Raw genomic sequence first — 18,628 nt, 5'->3', positions numbered from 1 at the left:
TATATTAGGTACCAAATAGGTTTGTGATTAGTAGCACACAGGAGCACCGTGCGGTCGGCTTTTGCAGTAGCTGTGATTAGTACCACCATATGAGCTGGACCCTGGGATGATAGCTACCATGGTTCTGCCTTGCCTGTGATTAGTACCCACTATATGAGCAACACCACGGGGTAGTGCAGGTCCCTGCGGTTAGTACTCTTATGTGATGAACACCATAGGGTTGTGTTGCCAGTAAATGGCGCCGCAATGTAGAAAAACCATAGGACTGTATTATATGTCAAATTTCATAACCTGTGAGTAGTACCATAATGTGTGGAATACCGCAAGTCTCTGCTACTTTTGATTAGTACCGCAACATGACAAATACCATGGTTCTACTTTCCTAACATTATGAGGGGCCGATAACTTGGATTTTGGACCCCCCTTTAGACTGCAAGCATCATCGATTCAGTGTTATGCTCTAGCAGCAGTCCCTTGGTCTGTAATCCTATTGTTTTACGACAGTCTCTGTGTATGTAAGGCATTGCGGGTCGCATCCACTAATAGTTTTAAATTCATATCCATCCATTCATTCTTTGTCCTCATGTCTGGAATTCTGATCAGTGGAGAATTTTGAACTTTTAATTTGTCATTCCATTTCGTCTCATTTCGTACCAATAGGGGCCGATGACCTCGATGTTAGGCCCCTTTAAACAAGCATCATCATCGTCATCATCATCATCATCAACAGTCCTTTGCACTGTGGTTACCCTCGGAGACAACAGTCTTTTTGTTTGCTGGTAATTCCAGTTCCTAGTCTTTGTGACAAAAGTTCTTATGCATCTCTGAATAATAATAATAATAATAATAATAATAATAATAATAATAATAATGATAACAATAATGATGATTATTGTTGTTGCTGCTGCTGCTGTGTGGCCCTTGGTACTATTTTTCAGATACTTTTATTCGATGTCATTAGCCATTTTGACGTTCCAAATTATACTACCACCGGGCGAGTTGGCCGTGTGCGTAGAGGCGCGCGGCTGTGAGCTTGCATCCGGGAGATAGTAGGTTCGAATCCCACTATCGGCAGCCCTGAAAATGGTTTTCTGTGGTTTCCCATTTTCACACCAGGCAAATGCTGGGGGTGTACCTTAATTAAGGCCACGGCCGCTTCCTTCCAACTCCTAGGCCTTTCCTATCCCATCGTCGCCATAAGACCTATCTGTGTCGGTGCGACGTAAAGCCCCTAGAAAAAAAAAATTATACCAGCAGATGATAGAGAAAATGGAACTGTGTTGAGCCATCTAATGAACACACTCGGCCTGTTTCCAGTCATTCGACCGAGTCAGGAATGGAATGATTGAAGCCCCCATCTAGCGGCAAGGACAGGAATTGTATATTTATAAGCTTCATGTCTGTATTGATAGATTACACATATATGGAGAAGAAAGGACTCCACCTAATCAATACAATTTATTGTACTTATAATTCTTACAGTACCGGTTTCAGCTTATTAGGCCATCATCAGCTGGCTAACATTGTCTGCAGAGAGATGCCATTTTTGATTAGCATATCTGGATATGTCTAATGGGGCATGTAAGTTATGATTTGTCATTTTAATTGCAGTACGTAAGTGTAAAATGACCTTGAGGTTTAAATTGTGATTATGAAAACTTAATCTAAACTTAAGAGCTAATCAGTTGTACAAACCACAAAACACATTAAAATATGTTAAAAAATGTGTGTAAAGCACTGATCAATTTGTATGTTTATGTCTTGCGTATATCTTCTTCTTGTTTCTTGGTAGAGTCTTACGATTGTAAGTTACATCAGTTGATGCTAGTGCTCATGAACAATAATATAAGTAAGTCCAAAATTTGATGAGTTTAATTGTACATGTCTTGTGTATACTTTCTTCTTGTAATCTTCGTGCTGTTAATCATAGATTTGCATTGGATGATACTACAGTATGCTTGTAAACAATGATAGGTTTCTAGGATTTGGTTGGTTAACAGCTAGGTGTATTATAATAAAACACTTGTCATTAAAAAGGTCCAAGTTAGCTTCATGGTAGGTAAAACTTGTTCATTGGGTTGGAAGCATAACCACAACTTACCATCCACAGTGTAACGACACAGGCCTTGAGCTCACGACTCGATACACTGCACATCAACAGAGGGCTGTACTGCCCACAATCTTTTAAACCGTCTGTCAAAAAGTTAACCATCCCTTTTGCTGCTGCATGTTTTACAGCACAGGAGCTGGAACTAAATCAAGAAATTAAAAAAATACATTGTATATTTGTGTATTTTTAGTCATAGCATTAAACTTAAAATTTATGAAATCCATCCCTTTATTGTCCTTATGGTCCAATCTATGGTCCTTGATTCATTCATCATAACTAATATTCCACCACTCTGGTACAACTCGATGATTGTCATTGCTACCGATCTGTCACTTGGCACATAGTCACTACTAGCAAATGTACCCGTGCTTCGCTACGGTATTCTACATTGTAATACCAATGTAGTGGGTCTGTTATTGGACATTATAAATTTTCCAGCTAACTCATTCCTGGTTGCCAGTGTTTTGCCCCAGTGTGCTAAGTTAGGCTCATTAGTTGGTAAATAGCACACCCACCAAGATGCATCGCCAGTGCATACCGTAGAGGCCACTGCGTAGGCTACTTGGAGCCTAGAGAAACATCCCCCTTGGTTCGGTAGTCTTCGTGAACTGTGCTATTCTTCGTTACCATCAGGAGACGAGGGGCATAAATCATTTGGAAATCTGCGCTGCTCCAACAAGCAAGAATGAATGTGTTCACCACTGGGATGTAAGGATGTTTGTGTCAGTGTACCTGTCATTGGAAATAGATTTTGAAAATCTGGTCTCCTCGTTATCAAATTGATTATATGAGGCGGTCCGTTCCAAAACTCGTCTTATCCATTTTTTTAAAAATGAGTTAGAGGTAGCATTGCCTTCTTGATGATGTTTGTGATAGCTCTATCACAAAATTAAGCACCGAAACTCGCCATTTCCCATAGAAATCTGTCACCAAACTTAGGCTATTGTTCCATAACTCGCCTTATCCACGGCGCTTGTCATTCCAAAACTCGCCATATACAATCAACCAATAGGAATGGATAATTTCAGCACGTGACTCACACTACAATTTACCCGCGTTTTATGCCAGTCTTTCCACTCTTTGAGTTGTTCTTGAACTGTGTTAGTCTTTCATGCAGTTTTGTGCTGTGAATCGAGTGTATTAAAATGACCGAAAATATTCCTCTTGTTGTGGAAGGTATATAAAACTTGCTAATACAGAACAGTTTCACATTCAGGTCTGCCAAAAGACATTCTTGAATGTATTGCATGTCAGCAAAGATCAGGTTCAGAGGATTGCCAGAAATCACTTCACGACAGGGAAACTTCCAACAGAAAAGAGGGGAGGAGCTAGAATCAAACCAGAGTACACTGAAAAGAGGCACTCCGTGCAACGTTTCATTGAAGGTTTGCAGTGTTGTGAAAGTCACTATTGCTGCGGAAATTCACTGGACAGACAGTATCTACCCGGAAATTTAAGCATCGCTAAGCTTTACAAAATGTATAACAAGAAATCACCTGAAGAACTCAGGGTGAAGCAGTGGTCCTTCCGTGAAAATTTACGCGTTGCTACAACATAGGATTCGGAACACCAGTTACTGACGCTTGCTCAAAGTGCATAGAGCTCAAGGAGAAAATTAAACTTGAAAATACCGGGCGAGTTGGCCGTGCGTGTAGAGGCGCGCGGCTGTGAGCTTGCATCCGGGAGATAGTAGGTTCTAATCCCACTATCGGCAGCCCTGAAAATGGTTTTCCGTGGTTTCCCATTTTCACACCAGGCAAATGCAGGGGCTGTACCTTAATTAAGGCCACGGCCGCTTTCTTACAACTCCTAGGCCTTTCCTATCCCATCGTCGCCATAAGACCTATCTGTGTCGGTGCGACGTAAAGCCCATAGCAAAAAAAAAAAAAACTTGAAAATTCGAACGTATCACTGAAGAATGATTTAATCTTGGATCTTCGAGTACACAAACTAAGGACTGCAGCTTTTTTTCCAAAAGCTCCAAGAAGAAAGGGACAGCATGGCAATATTTTCATTTGACTGCCAAACGAATTTTGTGAATCCAAAAGTTCCAAATGTTTTTACATACACATGGATGGAGCATGAATTCAAGAAGGGGTCTAATGAAACATCATCTGCAGTTTACCATCGATTATCACAAACTGATTTGACCAATTGGTCTTTCCTATGACAGGCCACTCATTTCTGCCCTCTGACAGGGTATTTGCTCAAGTCGAGAGAGAGAGAGAGAGAGAGAGAGAGAGAGAGATACGGAAATGCCCTATAATCTGTAATCCAGCAGAATATGAAGATATCTTTAGCAAACATGCTGAAGTCTTCAAGTTTGGCAGAGACTGCTCGGTGAACAATTGGAAAATGGTTTTTGAAAATATGATGAAAATGCCTGCATCTTGGCACTTCGAATTTTCTTCAGTGAAACAATTTGTTGTTAGCAGAGACTCACTGGGAAATGTCACCCTTATGGGGAGAACATCATTACAACTCAGACATCGGTTTAGGAAAATCCATAATGAAAAAGGGAGAACGCCTGTGAGATATGCTAATGCCACCTGAATTATTACCAGGAGTAAACTTGAATCCTGCCAAAGTAAAAGACGTAAAAAGTTTGCTTGGAAAGCATTTTGGAATGGATTGGGATAGGAATGAGTTGCTTTCTTTTTATAAGAATCTGTTCACCTCAATTTCTGTAGACGAAAATAATCTTGCTGAAGAAACAGAAGTTTTTTGTGATGGAACTCAAGAGGAGGGAACAGATTTGAGAGTTTGATTAACAACAAAGTTATGTTTTATTGTTCGAGTTACTTCTATTGTGAGTGCAGTGTAGCCTATAAAGAAAGAATTCTCTCCAAATACTATGGATAGGATATAAATACGATAAATCACACTGCTGTGTTTAATTTATTTGTGAATATCATTATACTGATAGCAAAAAGGTGCATGAGTGTACTGGTTTTTATTACAACATTATATTCTCAATCCTTTCATTTTTCTTGTTTTAAAATAAGTTGTGTGAGGTAATATATTTTGAATTTTTTTGGGTGCTCCAAAACTCGTCTTATCCAAAATACAAATGTAATTTATTGACGTTCTACTAATTATATTTATAATTCTTCAGTAAGACGACCCTATGACATTGGACTTGAACGCGTCGTAATATATTTAAACAAGTGAGACTTATATTACAAAAATTACAGGTTTTTTGCTTTTCCTGAAAAATCACTTATGATGGATAAGATGAGTTTTGGAATGGACCGCCTCATATAATGATGCAACAGTGGTACAAAATCTGCCTAAAGAATGCTAAATGTTACCCAGGAGCAGACATTTATTCTGACCACATATTAGTTGTAGCAGAGGTACCGTACTAATTAAATTGAAAATAACATGGAAAAGAAAGAAGGGAGAAGAAATTAATATTGAGAAACTGAAAGACAAAGACAAGTACAGGGAACTAGAGGACGAGTATCATAACAATAATATGTTAGGAAATGAAACAGAAAATGTAGAAAGGAGATGGGAAACTTTAAAAAATGGGATAAAAGAAGCAGCTATGAAAACACTGCGAGTCAAGGAGAGGAAAAGGACAAAGAAGGAATGGATAACATCAGAAATGATAAGCAAAATGGAGGAACGCAGGAAATGGAAAACAGTAAATACAGAAGAAGGAAAGCTTTGCTACAGGAAGTTAAATAATGAATTAAAAAGGGAAACAGAAAAAGCAAAGAAGAAATGGTTGACAGAAAAGTGTGATGAGATAGAGCAACTAGAGAAAGAAGGGAAATATGACTTTATGTACAAAGAAGCAACAAATATAGTATTCAAAGGAAAGAGAAGGAACAACAGCAATAAGGAAATAGAGGCTACAGATGTCACAATGATACACGAACCGCATCAAATAATGAAAAGATGGGGAGAATACATAGAATAGCTATATGATCGAGACAACCGACCAAATGAAGAAGAACTTGAATTAGAGGAGGAAGATATGGTTAAAGGGGATGGTAAAGGGGAAACCATACTGAGAAGAGAGATCAAAGCATCACTGAACGAGATGAAAAATAGAAAAGCAATGGGAATAGATGAGATTCCTGTTGAACTGTTAACCCCTCAGCGCCGACCTCTATACGTGGTATAGACCCCCTTTTCTTCCGTAGCCGCCGACCTCTATACGTGGTATAGACCCATACATGGTTTCGCATTTACGGCTATAGCGCGAAGAGTTTTAGTGTTATGGATATGCAAATTGTTTTGTTTCCAAGAAGACATTTTCGGGTTTATCAGTGTTCTAAATAAGTATTGAAAATCGTTAAATTGTAGCTGCTTTTGCAAGGATAAGTATATGTCAATTATGTCTGAGCACCAATCCCTGCCTTTTTAATAGTCCGTTTGCTTCATTCTTTCCCACAGAATAAAATAAAGAAATGATGATCTGAGAAGTTTGTCTTTTCGTGTGATGTTCTTTGCTCTAATTTTGTATTAAGAGTGCGGTTTATTTATTATATTTCTCTTTATTTCTCAGCTTGTAGTCTTTTCGTAACTCTCTACGAGTACTCTGTATAGGCATCAGTTAGTGCTGCTTTCTGTCATACGACACGAGAAGCAGTTGTGCATGGTATATATCTCGTTTGAAAGACGATGTATCGACCTTTTAATCTGAAATATGCATCGAGTTGTTTTGATTCGTCATAAATGTTATTCCCCTCATTCAGTTTCGTCCTCCCGCTTTCGGTCCCGCTGCAGCTTCATCAGCTTGTGTGACGCACCGCGCTCAATGGCTAGCTCCTGCTGAGTGTAGCGTGCTTGAAATATTGTATAATTCAAATGAAAGTTTAGTCGGAAGTAGTAGTGGCAGTATTATCAGTAGTGATAATGAAATAGATGATGTAGCAGTGATAAATGATGAGAGTGACGATGAGGAGGAACCAGTACTTGGAAATTTCGTGTAGGAGGCTATAGACACGCATACAGGTCAAAGGGAAGCTTTCAACAGTGAATTATGATTCCTAGATTCTCCAATAATATTTAGACAAGTCACAGGGACAAACATTGAGCAGTTGTCTTATCAGTTTCAGCTGATGGAAGGTTTGTTTACGTAGTACAAAATACGCTTCTCGGGCGGGAAACGAAATATTCAAGGCTGGCGCGCATCAGATAATACAGTTCCAAGGTTGCAGGAAATACGTTTTATCAGGAAATTAGCACTCAAGAGTGAGAAATCCAAACCTTAGAGACGTATCGCGTGTTCAAAACACGGTGAAAAGAAGACATCGGTGTACTGCTGCCAGGAGTGTGCCTTGGGTCTCTGTCTCGAAGAGTGCTTCGAACTCTATCACACGGAACTAAATTACTAAGGAAATGTGAAACAATTATGTAATTATCTTCATGTACATAGTTCTACCATAAGGAATTCCAAATTTCGTGAATATCGGGCCACTCTTATACTAGTAGTAACGCTTTAAGTGAATCAATGTGTTTCAGTCGCGCGTAGTTGAAATCTCATCCGGCCGCGGGATAGGAAGCTCTTTAAACGGCTGCGACGCTGAGGGGTTAAAAGTGTTAAATAACAAAGGAAGAAAAGAGTTGATTGGATTATGTAATCAGATATACATGGCAGGAAAATGACCAAAGGACTTTAGTGTCATCATCTTAATCCCTATGGAAAAGAAAAAGAACAGCAAAAAATGTGAAGTACATAGGACATTGAGTCTAATTTCACATGCAGCCAAAGTCTTACTGTGAACGTTCAACAGAAGGATATATGGAAAGCTGAATAACTTTATAGGTGAAAAACAGTTTGTTTCAGGCGAGGAGTTGGAACAAGAGACGCTATTGGGCTACAGACGGTGATATGAGAGAGGTACATAGAGAAAAACCGAAAGATTTATGCTGTATTTATTGATCTTGAGGAGGCTTTTCACTGTGTCAGTTGGGACAAATTGATAAAAATCCTGAAGAAACATGGAGTTGATTGGAGGGATAGAAGGCTAATAAAGAATTTGTATTTAAACCAGAGAGCAAGATTGAGAATAGGAGGTGAGATGAGTGAAGAAATTGAATTAGGAAGAGGTGTAAGACAGGGCTGCTCTTTATCACACACACTGTTCAACATCTCTTTTTAAAAAAATATAATGAAAGTTTTAATGGAAAAAGTAGAGTTTGTGTTGAAGGTAGGAGAGTAGAATGTATAAGATTTGCAGATGATATGGTTGTGATGGGAGAAAGTGAACATGAAATGATACAAATGTTAGATAAACTCAACATAAAGAGGAAGAGGTAGAAGTTGTCATATTAGTATAGGGGGAGAAGAAATAGAGCAAGTCAGTAACTTTAAGTATTTGGGAAGTATGATCAGAGATGATATATATTGCACGACAGAAATTAAGAATTGCCATAGCAAAAGAAGGCTTTAAAAAAAACACAAAGATTTGAGGAAAATACTTGCTAAGTGTTATATTTGGACTATAGCACTGTATGGCGCAGAGACTTGGACATTACGAAAGGAAGATGAGAGAAGATTGGAGGCACTAGAGATGTGGGTATGGAGGAGAATAGAACGAGTGAAATGGGAAGACTGGGTAAGGAATGATCAGGTATTACGAAGAGTTGGGGAAGAACGAAGTATGTTGCAAATCATTAGAGGAAGAAAAATGAACTGGATCGGACATTGTTTGAGGAGGGACTGTTTACTGAAAGAAGGAATAGAGGGAATGGTGAAAGGCAAACGAGGAAGACTAAACGAAATAAAATATTTGGACGTGAAAAACTTGGCACAGGACAGGCAAAAGTGGAAAAGATCTATCCCATGACAAGACCTGCCATAAGGCAGAATACCTGGATGATGATAATGATGATGATGGTCTCCTCATACTGCTCAGTCTTGTTGTCACTGGTGGTTAGTTGGCAATTATAGTTGTTATTCATGCACAATACCGTATAATCCCGAATACCACCTGCACTTTTTTTCCCAAAATATTTGTTCTAAATCTTGGGTGCGGGTCGTATTCAAGCCGTTCATTCTCGTAAATATTTACTAAGTTTACATGGAGTATTGAAACAGATTTAAATACGGTTACCGTACTCAATATACCACATGTAAACGGGCATTCAGGTCTTATTGTGTTTTAGTTGCGTTGTAGAAAACAGGAACGATTTTTTTTTTCTCAGTACGGTTACAGTGGCGTGTAAACTTGAAATGTAAGGTAATGAAATACTATAAATCAAAGAATATGGGTAAATATGTGGTAAATATGAAAGCCGCTGCTGTGGATGCTCGATCGTCATTTGTTTCACAAGTGTTGCTGTCATGCTGGGTGCGCGAATAGCTGATCTCGTGGGATATTGTACTTTGCGAGAGTCAAGACTGTTGGTTACGGAAGTCTACCTCGCTCACATTCGAGTTCTGTATCTGTCCCGTAAAAGTGCTGTCTCGATAGTAAGCGATGGATTCAAAATGGCGTCTGCGGTCATTTACTGTGCGTGAGAAATTTAAAAGTTGTAAGCGAAGCTGAAATACACGGAAATCGTGCCGTTGGCAGAAAGTACGATATTGATGAATCGTGTATTCCTTGTCGTAGGTACAACACTGTAACTGACGTAAAACCTTCAATTATTATGTTTAATATATTTTAATTATAGTTTATTTAAGGCTAAATTATCTTTTATTAAATGTTAAATATGATTAATATATGATTTCCCTGTAAAAATGTAGTATAGAATTGTTTAACCTCAAATACGTATTGTGTATAACTTCAAAATCTATATAGTCGAAAGCGGTAGAAAATTCCATAATGTTCATATGTTAGATTTATTGTACTATAATATGAAGGGTTCTGAAAACTTACTGTAAGGTTTTACACGTGTTCTCGTGTGATATGTAGACACATTACGAATGTTGTAGATATTTCCATGTACATTTTTAAATAGTAGAGGAAAGTTCGAGTACCCATTCGACTAGCTGGTCGATCGATGTTTCCATTAGAGTGTGGTAAGAACTCTTCCAGAAGTCGAACATTCTAGATGGTTGATCGTATAGTATAAATATCGAGCTGTCAGTCAGTGAAGTCAGTTCTAAGTTCGCAGTTCTTAGTTCTTGGGACTCAGGCAAGTGATGGACTGGGAGTGACTGTTGGGCTCTGAGGTGGAGTCAGAGTATGGGACTCGAGTGAGTGAGGCGGTGAATTCAAGAGAGCATATGTGATAGTGCGCGAATCAGTGTTGTTGATATCTGTACTTGTCAGAATCAACTTCAGGGTACTCCGCTATTGAGTGTTGTATATAGTGTCACTTGCTACTGTGTATAATTGTGTGTTGTGACGTACAGTGTAAATAAAGTAATTTATACAAGGAAGTGAACGTGTTCTCGTGTGATATTTATTGACATCAAATAAAATCGCATCGCAGAACGATATAGTGATTGGCGGAAGAAGAAGGAAAAACTTCTATAAAATAACGGCGATCACAGACCGTTCCGTGGGCGGAGTGCAGTGTTTCCGGAAATTGAACAATGACTCCACAAATTTGTGATAGAAAAATGTGAGTTAGGATATGGTGTTTCTAGTGAAATGTATCAATTGAAAGCACTAGAGATCTCAAAAGAACTCAAAACACAGGATTTTACTGCAAGCCGCGGATGGATCTGTAAATTTTCTTGGAGAAAGGGATTGTGCATTCAGAGATGTACGTCTATTTCACAACGTCTCCCTGGGGCGTATGAAGAAAAATTAACAGCCTTTCAGCGTCACATTATTCATTTGAGGAACCAAAATTCTTATTTGCTGTCACAAATTGGGAATGCTGACCAGACACCTGTCTATTTTGAAATGCCGTTGGAAAATACAGTAGATATGAAGGGTTCCAGAAGTGTAACCATCAGAACAGGTGGTAACGAAAATCAATGATGCACGGTAATGTTATGCGTATTAGCAGATGGAACCAAACTCCCTCCATATGTGGTTCTGAAAAGGAAAACACTTCTGAAAGGAAACTTGCTGTCCGGTGTTATTGTTAGAACACGAGTCTGACTGGATGGACAGTGCGTTAGTTGACGACTGGGTGAAGTGGCCAACATCACCCGGGAGCTTTGTTACAAAAACAAAACATGTTTGTGTTGAACAGTTACCAAGGGCATAGAAGTGATGCTGTAAAAGATATGATGAGGAAAGGAAAAACCGATCTTGTGATAATTGCCGGAGGACTCACTTCTATTCTACAGCTGTTGGATGTGTGCGTAAACCGGCCTTTCAAAAATGCAATGAAACAGTGTACACCGAATGGATATTTGATGGTGATCACGCGTTAACATCAACCGGACGAGTGAAGAAGCCTGAAGTGGGACTAATATGCAGCTGGATCAAGACCGCATGTGTGCGCATTCCCAACGATCTAGTGTCCAAAAGCTTTAAGAAATGTGGAATTTCAAATTCAGTGGATGGTAGTGAGGACGACTATTTGTGAAAAGATGTCGGCGACGAAAGTTCCTATGGTGAAACTTCAGATGACAACGGTGAATTGTGAATGATCTGAGTATTGGATCGATTTTATTTACGATTTTTGTGATGATTTTATTAATTGTAAACTCTTTGAATTTATATGTATGGTATATTTGAAGAAAATTAAATAGGTATGTAAGTTATTTGATTTATTTTTTTCCGTATTTTGCCATCTCAAATTTAGGGTGCTGATCTTATTCGGTGGCGGGTGGTATTCGGGATTATATGGTATTTACTAAATTAGGTAAAACAAAAATCAAAGAAAGAAGAGTACATAAATGAATGTGTAAATGTCCAGTTAGATTTGCCTTATTACAAAAAGTATTGAGGTCTTTATGGAATGTGTCAAGGTTAGAGAATAGTTACAGATTCCATTGATTTTAATAGACAAGATGCTGCCATCTAATTATCCCTTTTTATTGCTCAGGACTGCGAGTTTGAAGAAAGCGTCATGAATGGTGAGCCATACCAGAGTGGACGGCTGGCAGGTTCACTTCGGCGGTACCTGTTCAGAGAGCATTTGGGACTGTTCGAGCCGCGCACTCCCAATGATGTCAGCATTGATGTCAGGGACGCAGTTAGCCCTCACTTCTACCGTGACACCTGGATGAAGATTGCTACTGAGAACACGATGATTCTTGAGGAGGTGAGTTTCCTTCTCTTGACCATTAATTCTTGGACACTAGTTGGTTAACACTACATTAACATGGATAAGTTTCCGACTAGTCATGTTTGGAAGCTCATCATCATCATCGGTTCATCTCACTCCGGCAAGCCAGTTTGGTTGTACGCAAGCCTCTTCCAGTTTGTTCTGTACATCCATTACACATGATAAATCACACTTCGTTTTTCAGTGTCTTTGAAAATTTGTTTTTCCCAAATGTCAGGAAGTCTTCCTCTCGGTCTTTTGCCTGTATCAGCCATTCTCTTCACTTGACCATACTCTTGTTATCACTGCAATTAAGCACTTTGAATAAAAACACTATGTAGAAGCCTTTTCAGTTCCCAGTCTGTTTCGAAGCTTTAAATGAACTAAATTGAAAGAAGCTTTCTAGCCGAAGATGCTCAAGCAATCAAAAGTTGTTCGATAATAAAAGATAAACTTTTTCAATTCCACTTTCATGGCTCTTCTACCATTCAGAAGCTGAGACTTATGACACCACAGATTCACTAAAAAGAGATTTAAGAATTGCTGGGCATTGTGCCTGGATCTTCACTATCAATTGTAGTAAGAGAGTTTGATTTATATTTTCAGCTTCCACAATCAAGTCCCAGTTTCTTATCTTCACTTAGTTGCAACAGTTCAGTGTTACTGATTTGCTTTGGATCAAGCATGTAAGCAAGAAAATGAGTAACAGTTAGTCCTGTTATATCTACTTAATACAGTATTTTCACAAGCAACAAGAATATAAATAGTAAAACTGGTCTGTCCAACTCTTGTCCCGTCTCTCTACAGTATTTATTGTTCCAGAAGTATAATTGGAAAGTAGTAAAAATAACAGAAATAAAAATGGTTGAAAAACAATTGATAACCATGATTTGTTTCCAGAGATCACAGTATGGGCAATGGATCAGAAGTTGAATTGTACTTTGAGAGTCTCAGTAGTGGGTTTCAAAATGGAAATCGTACTTCGACATTATTCTTAAACATATACAGTTGAACCTGACTTATACATGTATCAAGGGGAAGAGAGAAAACTACTTGTAACTCAGAATTACTTAGAAATCAGACTTATGCAATACATCACATATTTACTGAAAAACCAATGTAATAGACCTACATGTTGTAATACTTGCAAATAATAAATACGTTGGAAGACAGAAAATATTATTTTGAACTTGGCCCAGCCTCAAAGAAATCAGATAGTTTGGCTTGTTTCACTTTTCTTGCATTAAGAGTATAAACCTCCTTTAGCAAACTTATTATTGAATTCAAAGCATTTTCACTACAACTTTTCGCCTACACACTTCGATTGCACTTAACACTTCATTTGGTTCAGGTGTCAAGATTTAAGTTGTTATCTCCATCTCCAATGTCACTATCGCTTGTAGCTGGTCCATCACAATGGCATTGTTGGCATACATCAGCAATAATCTCTTCATCCAGTAATTCTCCACATACACCCAGATTTTCATCAAAATGAACAAAAGTATCGAATCCTACACCCTCTGGTAGCGTTAGCTTATTGCCAGACAAAACTTCGTCCCCATAATCATCATTAAAGGCAGCCTCTTCTAGTAAGACACCAGCTTTGCGGAAACAGTTGCTGATTGTGGAGGATGACACCTGCTTCCAGGCAGCCGAAATAAAGTCCATGGCTTGTAAGCAAATTAATGGAGAGATGTTCATTTCCTGCATCACTCAGTGTTACTAAATGTTGAACCAGCATTTTTCTATAATGCACTTTGAAATTTGCAATGATGCCCAAATCAAGTGGTTGTAGAACACTGGTACAGCTAGGACGGAAAAATTCCTTTCATACATTCTCCAGAACGATTTGAGGTGGATGTGCTGCACATCGATCCATAAGAAGAAGGATCTTCTTCTGTTTCTTTTTCGTTTTAATGTCCAGTTTTTTTAACTACTGTTCCATTGGATTCATATTCCTTAGGTTTTGTTTTTGCACTCTTAAAACACCTCGGGTTCTTCGATTATCCTATCACAAGTGGAGAAAGTTTGTCAGATCCATCTGCATTTTTTGTGAGAAGTACTGTTACACGAATTTTACATTTATTCCCTCCATGGCATGAGTCACCTTTTTCAGGTAATGTTTTATTAGGAAGGAGATTGTAGAATAGGCCGGTCTCATCACGGTTGTAGATGTTTGGAGGCTGACAATCGCTTACGATACCCGGCAGAACCTCTTCTTTCCAGTGTTGCATCGTGACATCGTCCGCAGAGTTTGAGTCACCGCAAATTGTTCTCCCTGTGTTTCCATGATGATCTTTAAATCCTTGCAGCCATCCTGGCAAAGCCTTGAAAGCAGCAGTGATACTCATCATTTTAGCTAAATCTATCGCTTTTGCCTTCAGCATGTCTCCACTAATTGGTAGAGCTGCAGCCCGCTTTAGCTGGAACCATGTGAAAAGTGCTTTCTCCAAATCTATGTACCATCCTTCTTGCTGACACTGTGTTTTGCTGATTTTGAACCCAGTTTCAACAACTCGCCAAAATAACATTTCTTTTACTGATGAGTGTACATAGCGTGGTATAAGCAGTCTCCAAGTCTGAAGCGATTTCAGTTTTTTATTTGTGTGGATTAGTGTCCACTTCTCGTATAACCTTTCCTTTTTCTGTTCTCCATGGCTAATCAAAAGCAACTGAATGACAAAACTACTGTTCAACAGTAAATACCAGATACCGGCCTCATGGACATTTTACTTCTCCGTTGTTCCCACGAAAGAAATTCTCATATTCAAACAAATTTACTGTATTTTCTTTTGTTTCTGCACCAAAACCGCCCATTTTGCTTATAATGAATCTTAATCTTTGGCGCGTGTCAAAAACGACGAAGGTAGAGGAGGAGTGAAGGGGACTCGCCTTTGTTAAGGCGCCAGTAAGTAAGGGTCAACAATGTCACTCGGCGAAACTCTGTGTTCTGTTTCGGTACCAAAACCCAATTGCTCTACTTCCGCCTATGCCAACAAAGAGGAAACTTCGTAAATACAGAAGTTTCTTTTTAAAAAGGGGCAGCTCCCATTTTTAGTAACAATGTTGATAAGATTTTGGTATTTATAAAAAAAGGATTATTAGAGAATGTAAACATCAAAATAACAGAGAAAAGTAGTGCTGCGGAAGCTAAATCTTGCACACATTCTCATTACAATTACTCAAAACTCGGTTATAATTCACTGGCACTTAATACGTATCACAGCGAATTATGTATAAACGTATTACATATAAATAAGGTTTAAATAACAGTCTTTTAAATTATATTTCGCCGGGACCTAAAGGAAATTACATACAAATACGAATTATGTAGAACAGAGTTACGTATAAAGCAGGTTCAACTGTAATATCAATATAATGGTCCGTTATTGGACATTATAAAATTTATAATGCACATATCTATCAGTTTTAATTTTTAGAACTATAGGCCAACCTTTAAAGTAAGGATCCAGACAATCAACTAAACTGTTCCGATAGGTTTCAGCTGGCATGATAAGATTTGGAGTACATGATTGTTTGCAGAGGTCATTTGCAAAATGGTTGTTTTGAAAATATTTAACAACGCTGAGGAAGTGTTCCTTCAGGTTTGGAAACAGGCAAGTCATTAGCTAAGAGAGTCAAAAGATGTCCCGAACAGTCACAAGTTATCACATTCATGTCCTCCCTGTTTTCCAGCAACATTAGCTGCATTGTCAGTAACGAGTGAACATTTAAACTCTCCTTCCTGATGCTACTCTGCCAGGTAGTCTGATGTGTATGGCTACTCTGTTGCTGTTACTGTTAAACACACTACTGGTTCATTATGGACATTTCACCATTTTATTATTTAACGCTGAAGAAAACCTTGTGAACAGTGTGCAGTAAAGAACTTTCCAATTTCTTTTCTGTTTGGGGGGATTATAACCAGGACGTAGTTGTTGCATTAGCTGGAGAAATCAAGGGTGTTCCACACTGTGAAGTGCAGTATTGGTAGCATGTACATTCTGAGCTACTTGTAAATATAATTAAAGTTTCTCTTCAGATGTGATTTTTGCAGCAACAACAACAACAACAAAATAATAAAGATGAAGTAGAAGTCACCTTATTTTCCTTGGCTGAAATGTGATCTGGTAGTATTCCAGTGCTTGTTCATTTGCCGCTTCTAAGCAAGACTGTGTCTGGAAAAATCAAAGAGAGAAAAAAATTTCACTTTACAAAAAGCTAATTATCATGAATATGGAACTCAAATATTGATAACGGTAGCCGCAGCATCAAGACCTCCGGTAACGGCTAATGTGATATCGCACATTTTGGATGACCCTCGGCCATAAAATATATGGTTATATCTGCTATTTTTGATCTGATAAACATGGGTGCAATCAATGCTGCAGTCACAAGAAGAATCATTACTTTCTTGATAATTTTATAAGTTCCTACATGACCCTTCAGTGGATCCCCAAATTTTATACTGTGAGAAGGATATAAAAAAGAAATGATTCTCAAGGAACTGACAAGTTGTAAAAGTATTACTGGGAACTGAAGATGATGAGAGACCTGCTAACAGTCCAGAAGTTGGAGCACATCGTCATTTGCTACAAAATGCTGCAGTATGTGCTTCGAAGGAATTTGCCTTCGAACATGCAGAAAATCTGTCTCTATTGTTCAACTGCGGCTGGAGAAGTGACATCACACAGTGAAATTGACTGAGGATGCAGAGTGATGTAAGCATTTGCAAATTTCTTGGAAGTTCTATTGTATTTCTCCTGTTTCTAGCTGGAAAAACAAAACTATGTTAGGTTAATGACCTGTATTATAAATCCATTCATATTTTAAAGATAAAACAAGGAAATTAAGGTAAGTCATCCATGCAAGCAGTCAAGTGGTGACATTTTTGGTCCACATTGTTAGCCTTGAACTTTCCATTCTTGTCTTCTGTTTTTCTAAATAAAATATATTCTCTCCTACACTGATGAAAATTGTACTGAACATCAATATGATATATATGTCTGTTTTTATAACTTGCTCAAATCCTCTCCAAATTCTGTCACCTATGATGGACTGTATGTTTTAATCTCAACTGCAGGTGTTCCACTGTATCCCGTCAGACCAAGCCACAAGTTTCCACAAGCTAAAAAAGTTCCAGGATGAGGTACCATTGTGTGTGTCAGACCCTCCTGGAGCAGCCAAGAAGCTGGAGAAGGTGCAGGTGAGCATTTTAACTAGTTGGTACTGAGTGGGTGACGCCACGCTGCCAAGTTGAGAGCTTCTGATCACAGGGGAGATGTATGTGTCAGGCCCTCCTGGAGCTGTCGAGAAGCTGGAGAAGGGACCACTTAGTGAATGGTGTTACTGTACAAGCTGTAGGATGGATGTACACTTACCAACAGAAATAGTTTCTTGTACAGTTTAACACATTGCTACTACTCGCTGTTGACTGGGTGAAAATTGTCATCCCTGAATACACGATCAACTACTTCACGAACACTGGAAGTATTTTGTAGTGTGTACATCAGACCTTTTGTATCCTCAGGTGGTTCTAAATTTTCTGAGAAGCTATGCCCAGTATCTAGACCTACTACATTATCTTCATCAGGTGCGTCTGAGCCACTATTATATACAGACACAAGAGCTTATCATCTGCTATTAGATCTGAAAGAACCAAAATCCCTTTTTTTTTTTTATCTCTTACTATCCAGTTCATTGTTACTTGGTACTTCTGATAGTCTGCACAGAATGTAATTTATCCAAAACATGGATAGTGACAAAGAAAAAAGTGCACCACCACTTACCTTAAATTTCACATTCCACCCTTCCATCATAACCTAGCCAACAGGTGATAGTGGAGATTAAAGATCTTCTAGACACATAAAAACAAGAATTCTCCTAGCCTATCTACTACCACCAACCAAGAAACTACCAGAGTTCTCGGGGCTCTTCACCAATGTGTTACTCACAATAATTAGTTTTTTGCCCTGACGTTCCCACCTAATCAGAACTATTTGTTATAAAATTCATTTATTAACATTAAAATTATAGTATTAGTTTCAATCCATGCATCATCGTCAGTTGTTTACATTAATAATTAAAACAGTACACACAATCATAAAAAACCACTTTCTTCAGTCTGTCTTACATTACGTCGTAAAATCTAATACCGTCCAAGTTTCTGTTGAATTAAAACATTCTTGTTGAACACTTATAAATCCATCTTAAAATCTAGTGAACTATTAGTTTAATTCATTACAATGTGTTCGTACAATGTGTTAAAACCATTTTCTTTGAGTTGTTAAATAATACACTCCTAAAATCTAAGAAAACGTCTGTTTCATTTCATTGACTATCTGTTGATTGCAGAACCATAAAACCGTCAGAATTATTTAA

General features: G+C 38.3%; 1 protein-coding gene across 3 annotated transcripts in view; it reads left to right on the top strand.

The window, feature by feature from the left end:
- Pld (Phospholipase D) overlaps positions 1–18,628 on the top strand; it is a 229,745-nt gene that overhangs the window by 177,914 nt on the left and 33,203 nt on the right. For all 3 annotated transcript variants that reach the window (XM_068229897.1, XM_067156356.2, XM_067156357.2), the window contains exons 21-22: positions 12,026–12,244; positions 17,331–17,453. In XM_068229897.1, the coding sequence (XP_068085998.1) occupies positions 12,026–12,244; positions 17,331–17,453 (342 nt within the window). The remainder of the gene's footprint in view (positions 1–12,025; positions 12,245–17,330; positions 17,454–18,628) is intronic.

The sequence above is a fragment of the Anabrus simplex genome, chromosome 12 (genome assembly GCF_040414725.1).
Source record: "Anabrus simplex isolate iqAnaSimp1 chromosome 12, ASM4041472v1, whole genome shotgun sequence".
In the NCBI taxonomy this organism is placed as follows: Eukaryota; Metazoa; Arthropoda; class Insecta; order Orthoptera; family Tettigoniidae; genus Anabrus; species Anabrus simplex.
The sequence above is the reverse complement of the archived record's forward strand: the minus strand, read 5'-3'. Positions and strand labels throughout refer to the sequence as shown.